Source organism: Sus scrofa, chromosome 11 (assembly GCF_000003025.6).
Source record: "Sus scrofa isolate TJ Tabasco breed Duroc chromosome 11, Sscrofa11.1, whole genome shotgun sequence".
Lineage (NCBI taxonomy): Eukaryota > Metazoa > Chordata > Mammalia > Artiodactyla > Suidae > Sus > Sus scrofa.
The window spans coordinates 23,190,070-23,199,705 of record NC_010453.5 but is presented as its reverse complement, the minus strand read 5'-3'; the positions used below and the strand labels follow the sequence as shown (position 1 = coordinate 23,199,705).

The window sequence follows — 9,636 nt, the reverse complement described above, 5'->3', positions numbered from 1 at the left end:
TGGCAACACTGGATCCTTAACCCACTGAGCAAGGTCAGGGATCGAACCCGCAACCTCATGGTTCCTAGTCAGGAACTTCTCAATCATATCTTTCATGGATTTTGCCTTCGCTATTGAATCCAAAAGAACATCACCATACTGATGGTTATCCAGGCTTTCTCCCATGTTATCTTCTAGCAGTTTTATAACTTAGCATTTTATAATTAGGTCTGTGATATACTAACTCTAACCCTAATCCTAACCCTAAAAAAAGCAGCATGGAAGTTCCTGTCATGGCGCAGCGGAAACAAACCCGATTAGGAACCATGAGGTTGTGGGTTCGATCCCTGGCTTTGCTCAGTGGGTTAAGGATCCAGAGTTGCTGTGAGCTGTGGTGTAGGTCACAGACACGGCTTGGATCCCACATTGCTGTAGCTGTGGTGTAGGCTGGAGGCTGTAGCTATGATTAGGCCCCTAGCCTGGGAACCTCCAAATGCCGTGGGTACAGCCCTAAAAAGGCAGCAAGAAAAAAAAACTAGTCCTACTTTGACTATATTACAGCATAGACCATTTGAAGTGTTAGCCACAGTAAGCCAGGCACATTCATAACAGGACTACAAATGTTAGGCATAACAAGATTATTAATACCAGATTTTATATCAGTTACATTTTTATTGAATCTTATGCATCTAGAAAGGTGAGGAGAAAATGGACTTGATACACCTTTTTGATGTTATTGCTTTGAATCCATTAAATCCTAAAAGCAAATATTTTTTAAAAATGTACCTTCAATAATTAATATTTTGTTACTACTTCTAAAAACTTGACTCAATGGAGTCACAAAAAGGAGCACTTTTATTCTAAAAGGGACAAGTTAAATTTTGATTTGTTGCTGTGGACACAGGATATTACTTTCAAGGAGAAAAAAAATACATTCTTTTAAGAGCTTGTATGTTTGCCTTACATGATGTTATAATTTCAATTTAGTTATAGTAACAAAGAAATTACAGACAAAAAAGCAAACAAAAAATTGTATACATTGCAACACTCTAAAAATATGCTATCTAACAACAAAGAATAAAATTATTGCTACCTATGAATAGAAAACTGAGTAAAATATCTGAACCCTTGAACATATTACAATATTATTATAAATGTAAATATTAATGGATTGCTTTGAAGCCCGCAGTAAAAAAAAGAAAAAGTAGGCTCTCATGAAAAGTTTGAAACAGGTAACAATTTAAAATAACAATTTAAATCACTATAAATTCAAGTGCTTCTTTTCTTCTAAATTTTTACTTCATGTGATAGTGAAGGAGACATGTTTATAAACAGGCATTCACGACTACAGTTCATTTTTTTTTTTTTTTGTCTTTTTGCTATTTCTTTGGGCTGCTCCCGTGGCATATGGAGGTTCCCAGGCTAGGGGTCGAATCGGAGCTGTAGCCACTGGCCTATGCCAGAGCCACAGCAACGCGGGATCCGAGCCTCATCTGCAACCTACACCACAACTCACGGCAACACCGATCGTTAACCCACTGAGCAAGGGCAGGGATCGAACCCTCACCCTCATGGTTCCTAGTCGGATTCGTTAACCACTGTGCCACGACGGGAACTCCTGACTACAGTTCATCTTATACACTTCAAATATTCATACTATTCATACCAGACTATTCCTTTGTGAGTATTCCTACTGTTTATCCACTGGGAAGATACAGGGTTGGAAGGCACTTTAACAGATGGCTTATTCAAAAAAAAAAAAAAAGAAAAAAGAAGAATATATCTCTGTCATCTCTGTCATTAAGACAGCCCTCTTGATAGTGGATGCTAGTTGTTAAGAATCATAGGGTTTTCTCACCTTTCCATCCCACAATTTTTGTGGCATAGTCTGTGCTCTAGATTGCCCTATGGCCATGTTAATCTTTGGTTCCAATGCATTTTCTCAGTTCAGCTGCCGTTTTTTCCAGCTGCTGAATGTTCCACTGCCAATGTCTTCTGTTTGACTGAAGCTTGTTCACCTGACAGTGCAAACGCTTAAGAACTGCCTCATATCTCTTATGTTGTACCTATTAAAAGAAGAGTACATGTCAACGGGGCTTGAGAAGGAAAAACAGTAAATAGCCATAAAGGATATTTTGACTACTCTAAAGAGGAAAGCGCTTGATTAAAAATTACTCACAGTAAATAATAATGATAAAAAAAATAAACAGCAATTATAACTATTTTTTCAACACTTGTTACATGTTAGATACTGTGATGAGAACTTTTTACATATAATTAAATTCTCATAACACCTTATTGATATAAATATTATCTCCATTTTTGTATGAACTGAAGATCAAAGAGTTTAAGTAATGCAATCGAGATTTCACACCTAGCAAGTGATGGTATTTGAGCGTTGCACCAAGGGACGCATCTGTGATGGAGGGCCTTCTACTCATCAAAGCAGTTTCCAGTTCAGAGAGATGGTTTCATTTCCTGTATGCGGCGGTTCACTGATCTAAAAGATCTAGGACATCATGTAGGCCTTTTCCCTGCCATTCGGTAGATCAGTGTTTATGCTGAACCAGACAAGGCCACAGCAGAAGGCGAGGAAACACAGTGCAAGGTGCAAGGGTTTGGTGTCAGGCCACAAGAAAGTAAAAAAGTCAAAATCCTTGCTGTTAGTGTCGGCTACACAAGGACAGCCAATCTTTTCTTTCAACGGTTTTAATGAGATACAATTCACATATCACACAATACATTCTTTAAAGTATTCAATGGTTTTTAGTATATGCAGAGATGTGCATCCGTCATCACCACGATCAATTTTAGAACATTCTCTTTACCCCCGAAAGAAACCTAGTACCCGTAAGCAGTGACTCCTTGTTTCCATCTGGCCATGCTTAGCACCAGGCAACCACTAATCTACTTTCTCTTTATACATATTTGCTTATTCTGGACATTTTATGTAAATGGGATTATACAACATGTGGTCTTTTGCAACTGGCTTCTTTCAATTATCATAATGTTTTTATGGGTTATCCATGTTTTAGCATGCATCAGCACTTCATTTCTTTTTATGGCTGAGTAATATTCCATTTTATTTATCCAATTCATCAGCTGATGGACATTTGGGTTGTCTTCACTTTTGGCTGCTATGTACATTCATGGACATTTTATGTAGATGTATATTTTCATATCTCTGGGTAAATACCTAGGAATGCAATTCTGGGTCATACAGTAACTCTCTGTTCAACCACTGGAGGAAGTGCCAGAGTGTTTTCCAAAGTGACCACACCATTTTTACATTCCCGTGGTCAATGTGTGAGGGCTCCAACTTCTTCACATCCTCAAAAATAGTTACTATCTGCCTTTTTGGTCACAGCTATTCTATTGGGTATGAAGTGGCATCTCAGGGTGACTAAACACCTACTTTTAAAGGAACTGATTAAAATTAGAATAATAAGGCTGGGAAAGCTAACTATTCATTTTTTAAGATATCCTTTTAAAATTTATTTATTTTTTGTGGTACAATACACATAAAATGTACCATCTTAATCATTTTTAAAATTTACAGATCAGTAGTATTAAGTACATTTACATCTTTATACAACCATTACTACTGTCCACTTCTAGAACCCTTTTTGTCTTTCAAAACTGAAACCTGGAGTTCCCATCGTTCCTGGCTCAGTGGTTAACGAAGCTGACTAGGAACCATGAGGTTGCAGGTTCAATCCCTTGTCTTGCTCAGTGGGTTAAGAATCCAGTGTTGCCGTGAGCTGTGGTGTAGGTTGCAGACACGGCTCGGATCCCTCGTTGCTGTGGCTGTGGTGCAGGCCAGCAGCTGCAGCTCCGATCGACCCCTATCCTGGGAACCTCCATGTGCCCCAGGAGCAGTCCTAGAAAAGGCAAAAAGACCAAAAAAAAAAAAACAAAAACAAAAAACCTGAAACCCTGTAACAGTAAATAGTAAGTCCCTATTCTTCACTGCCTCCAACCCTTGACAATCACCATTCTACATTCTGTTGCCATGAATTTGACTATTTTAGGTACATAATTTAAGTGGAACTAAAGAGTATTTGTTTTTTCATGACTGGCTTATTTCACTTAGCATAATGACCTCAAAGTTTATCCATGTTGTAGCATGGGTCAGAATTTCCTTCCTTTTTAATATTTCATTGTATGTATATACCACATCTTGCTTATTCATTCATCCATCAATGGACACTCGGGTTGTTCCTATTTTTGGCTATTGTGACTAACGTTGCTATGAATATGCGTATACAAATATCTCTTTGAGACTTGGCTTTCGATTCTTTTGGGCATATACCCAGAAGTGGAATTGCTGGATCATAGAATAATTCTATTTTTAATTTCTTGGGGAACTGCCATACTGTTTTCTTCTATGATTGCACTAGTTTACATTCCTAACAGTGGGTGGGAATGTTCTAATTCTTCACATAATGAAAGTACTTGATATTATCTGCCTTTTTTGAATCATAACCACACTCATAGTGGCTGTGAAGTGGTATTTCCAGTGAGTGTGACAGTGGTATTATTATAGTAAACACCCACTTTCCAAGGAACTGATCAAATAGTAGCAGAATAGGGCTGGGAAAGTTCCCTCTTCATCCTCAGATCTCTTTAAGAGAGAGCCCTAGCTAGTCAGGAAGGTCGATTTAGTCTGATACAAAAAAGAATCAATTTTTAAAACACCAATGCACCAAATTTATCAAAATAATCAATTTGCCAAAATAAGTTTATAGCTAAGATGGTTGCAGGGAAACAAGACTCTGGGTTTCTGGGGCCTTAAGACTCTGTCTCCAGCCTGTTTCCCCTTCGCTCTGCAACTCAGCTTTCCCTTTCACTTTCTGTGAGACCCTCAGCAGAGGTCCCCTCTCTCTTTCCCAGCTCCTCCCTTAGCTCAGGGCTTCTTTATCTTTATTATGCCATGGGTCATTCTGATAGTATAGTGAGGACTATGGACTCCTTCTTGCAATGTTTTTAAATACATGAAATAAAACACATAGGATTACAAAGGAAATCAACCATATTGAAACACAGTTGTGCAGCAGCAGTAGGGGAACTAGGATGGAGACACTCCAAGCATTCTAAAACATGGCTATAAAAACAAAGGAAAGAAGTTGGAGTTTGGGGTTAGTAGATGCAAACTGCTACTTTTGGAGTGGATGAGCAATGAGATCCTGCTGTATAGCACAGGGAACTATATCCAATCACTTGTGATGGAACATGACAAAGAATGTAAATGACTGGGTCCCTTTGCTGTACAGCAGAAATTGACAGATCATTGTAAACCAAGTGTAATAAAAACATTTTTTTTTAAAAAAGGGAAAACCTGTCAACTATCATTTCACATAAATTTCTATAAACTTTATACACCTTTGTAAGTTTGCAGTTTTGTTAATTCTGCAAATTCAGAAAGTTCATTCAAATTGGTGAACTAGGCCTCCTGATATGTTGGCAAAATATAAAATGACTTTAAAAGAATTAGAAATGTTAGTAATCATAAACATTATTATATTAGATAATGCAACTATATTCAAAAGTTTTTTAAAAAGATATTGAATGTATTTAAAAATATATTGAGGAGTTCCCGTCGTGGCGCAGTGGTTAACGAATCCAACTAGGAACCATGAGGTTGCGGGTTCGGTCCCTGCCCTTGCTCAGTGGGTTAACGATCCGGCGTTGCCGTGAGCTGTGGTGTAGGTTGCAGACGCGGCTCGGATCCCGCGCTGCTGTGGCTCTGGCGTAGGCCGGTGGCTACAGCTCCGATTCAACCCCTAGCCTGGGAACCTCCATATGCCGCGGGAGCGGCCCAAGAAATAGCAACAACAACAACAACAACAAACAAAAAAAAAGACAAAAAAAAAAATATATTGAATGTATATATCAATGTGTGTATGTACATATATCACTGAATATAGATATATTCAATAGAATACATTCTTAAGAATATAGTCAATGAGGAGTTCCCGTCATGGCTCAGCAGTTAGTGAACCCAACTAGCATCCATGAGGACTTGTGTTCAATCCCTGGCCTCGCTCAGTGGGTTAAGAATCCAGTGTTGCTGTGAGCTGTGGTGTAGGTAGCAGACGTGGCTTGGATCCCTCATTGCTGTGGCTGCAGTGTAGGCTGGCAGCTACAGCTCTGACTGGACCCCTAGCCTGGGAACCTCCATATGCTGTGGGTATGGCCCTAAAAAGACAGAAAGACCAAAAAATAAAAAGAATATAGTCACTGAATATGCTTATATTCTTGTTCATAGAATATATTATTAGAAATCAAATAACTGGAACAGAGTTTTGGTTAATCCATATTAATTTAGAAGCTTCTAAAATTATTCTTCAGTAGTGAAGCTATGAAACCAATACACAATAGATCAAAGCAGAGATGTGCAAAGTCCCCTTAGTGGGACTCTAGATCACCAGCCTCAGCTGGATATCACAGGAGGTATTAATACAAACTAAAGAAAGAATAAATCATCAGAAGGGATTATGTGAAGAATGTAGCACAAAAACAGGCAGGTGAAGGAGGCACGTATCAGTAGTTCCCACTGAGTGATTATCTGACGAGGGTAACCCTGTTACAGAGACTGGCTCCTTGAGTGTCCAGAGCCAGAGGTCAAGAACACTCAAACCTGGAATGACTGACTTGATTTCCAGGCTCAGTAACCAGCTCTGTGAGAACCTGGCTTCCAATGGAGTTTCCGTACACAAAGAAGAAGCACTGATGATTAATGTTAAGTTTTCTGATTTCTTTGAGAGTTTTAATACGTACATTATAAACTGGCATTTGAGTTTTATACATCAGTTTCTGGTGAACTCCACTAGCATCTCCCCATGTCTGCCCACCTCTGGGATACTTACAAAGTTAAGTTTCTAAGCCCACAAGGCAAAACGGGGGTTTGGGCTAAGAAGTGACTTCATAAAGGCAAAGGTCATATTGTGAGAACCTTCTTGAAGGCCAGACAATTGTTCAGCCGCTAACTTTGGTATGTGTATCGCTGCTCAAACTTGAATGTCATTATCCAGCGGAGGACTTAGTGGTTCTGTAGAGAATATAGCTTTTTTTTTTTTTGCCTCTAAGAAATAGATAGGTTACTGTTCTTATTTAGTTGTCACATGGTAGGCAGAAGTAAGAACAATAATGAAGCAAGGATGGTGCCCATAACACCCAGTGGCAAAAAGAGAACAACTCTATGTCTCTTCATTCCTGCCACTTAGGCACTCTTCGCTTCTGTCCTCTGGGTCCAGGTATGTGCTCATCTTAAGACCTTTGCATTTGCTCTTTCTTTGGCCTGGAAGCTGTCCTTAGATCTGCATAACTAGCTTCTTCACGTCTTTCAGGGTTTTACCAAAGGTGATCTTCACAGTGAAGCTGTTGTTGGCCACAGGATCTAATATTCACCTTCTCTGTCCTGGTACTATGAACCCCTTCTGGTCCCCTTCTCTGCTCCATTTCTTTTTGCCTTTATCCTATCCTTATCTGACATGCTATATATATAAATATAATTTACATCTGTCCTCCAGACAGAATGCAAGTTCCATGAGGATAGGGATCTCTATCCTTTTATTTTGCTCACTGCTCTATTGTCAGAGCCTTAAAGAGTAACTTCTACAGTAACAGCTCAATAAATGTGCTGAATGAATTAAGGAATAAATGATAAAATGAGAGTTTTTTGTAAATCAAATGACTGGTACAATATTTTGAGACCATTATGTAAAACTATTGCTAAATTCTCTATTGTTTAGAATTTCTCCATATATATAGCAAACATAAAATGTCATTGTTTTACCGTGAAGACTTGAAAGACCTGAAGCTCATTTGCTGCCGCTGAAATGTAACTTATTTTTGCTTCAGATGTTTAATCTAAAAAGATGGGTGTTTTGGCAAGCTAGATCCTTTGCCTTTGTATATAAATTTTAGAACATCTTGTCTATTTCTACAAAAAAAAAATACATGTCAGAATTCTTATGAGGTCTCTAGATGTTAAATCTGGAGGACATTTTTGGGGAAGGTTACTACTTTAAAAATACTGAGCTTCGTAGACCATGATCATAGTATATCACTCTATGGATTCAGTATTTAGCAAATATTGCATGTTCTTTAGTGTTAATGAGAAGAGTTTTCTTTGATTCCTTTCACTTTTCAGTTATTTATTGCTACTATAGAGAAACTACATAGAAATACAATTGATTTTTGTATTTTGACCTTTTATCCTGTGAACTCGTGTTAGGATTATGCTGGCCTCCTTAAATACATTGGGAAGAGGTCCCTCCTCCATTTTCTGAAAGAGTTTGTATAGGCTAGTTTTATTTCTTCCCTTAAATGTATTACCGAAGCCACATCATTCTAGAGCTTTAATTATGAACTCAGTTTCATTGATTCCTACTTTACACCATTTAAAGAGCTTAATTGGAGATGGTTCATAGTGCTAAACATAAAAGTAATTTCTTCTTGTATTAGTTATGGTATGTGTCTTTTTCAAAGAGTTTGTCCCTTTTTTTTTTGTCTTTCGTCTTTTTAGGGCCACACTGGCGGCATATGGAGGTTCCCAGGCCAGGGGTTGAATTGGAGCTGCTGGCCTATGACAGAGCCACAGCAATGCCAGATCTGAGCCGTGTGTGCAACCCAACACCACAGCTCACGGCAACGCCAGATCCTTAACCCACTGAACGAGGCCAGGGATTGAACCTACAACCTCATGGTTCCTAGTCAGATTTGTTTCTGCTGCACCAAGACGGGAACTCCTGAGTTTGTCCTTTTTGTCTAAGTTGTCAAATTTGATATAAAATTATTCATAATAGGCCTTTATTATGCTTTTAAGTCAATGGGACCTAAAGTAATGACTTAACTATACTCTTTTTTGACTAGTATTACTATGGTTTGTCAATTTTATTAGTCTTTTTAACTTTTGGCTTTGTTAATTTTTTTCCAGTTTTCCATTTTCTATTTCATTGTTTTCTACGATGAATTATTTCATGTCTTCTTATTTCTACAGTGGAAGCTTAGATAATTGCTTTTAAACCCCCTTTTTTTTTCATTTCCTAAAGAAAATTTAGAAAAGAAATTAAAGCACTTAAAGCTGTAAATCTTCCTCTAAATACTGCTTTAGCTACATCCCACAACTTTTTATATATGCTATATTTTTATTATTATTCTATTTCACATATTTTCTAATAATTCCTATGATTTCTTTTTTTGACTTGTGGGTTATTTATAACTGTAATGCCCAATTTCAAAATGTTTATGTATTTTCTAGCTTTCTTCTTATTTATAAATCTGTTCTCATTGAAGAATATCAAATTCTTTGAAGTTTATCATCAAGTATATATTGTCTATCTTGGTGGATGTTCCATGCGACCTTGAAAATTAAGTATAATCAATAGTTGTTAGGTGGAGTATTTTGTAAATGTTTATGAGGTTTAGTTGATAGGTAAATTATTCAAATTTTCTATATGCTTGCTTACTGATTTTCTGTATTGTTCTATCAATTATTTTAAAAATTAAATAATTTAATTAAATTAAAATCTCCAATATGATTGTGTCTTTTTATTTCTGTTTTTGGCTTATGTATTTTGAAGCTCTGTGGTTAAATGAATACACATTCAGTGTTATTATTAGTTTCTGATAAACTAACTGACTCTGTAACTT

General features: G+C 37.4%; 1 protein-coding gene across 7 annotated transcripts in view; it reads right to left on the bottom strand.

Annotated features, from left to right (window-relative positions):
* The window catches only part of CCDC122 (coiled-coil domain containing 122), a 39,420-nt gene continuing 30,415 nt past the window's right edge, over positions 632–9,636 (bottom strand). For 5 of the 7 annotated variants that reach the window (XM_013980559.2, XM_013980561.2, XM_021065619.1 and 2 more), the window contains one exon: positions 1,884–2,045. In XM_013980559.2, the coding sequence (XP_013836013.1) occupies positions 1,896–2,045 (150 nt within the window). In that variant the 3' untranslated portion in view covers positions 1,884–1,895. Of the gene's footprint in view, positions 2,046–9,636 lie in introns of all 7 variants that reach the window. The other 2 variants (XM_013980558.2, XM_021065620.1) reach the window with 1 other exon arrangement.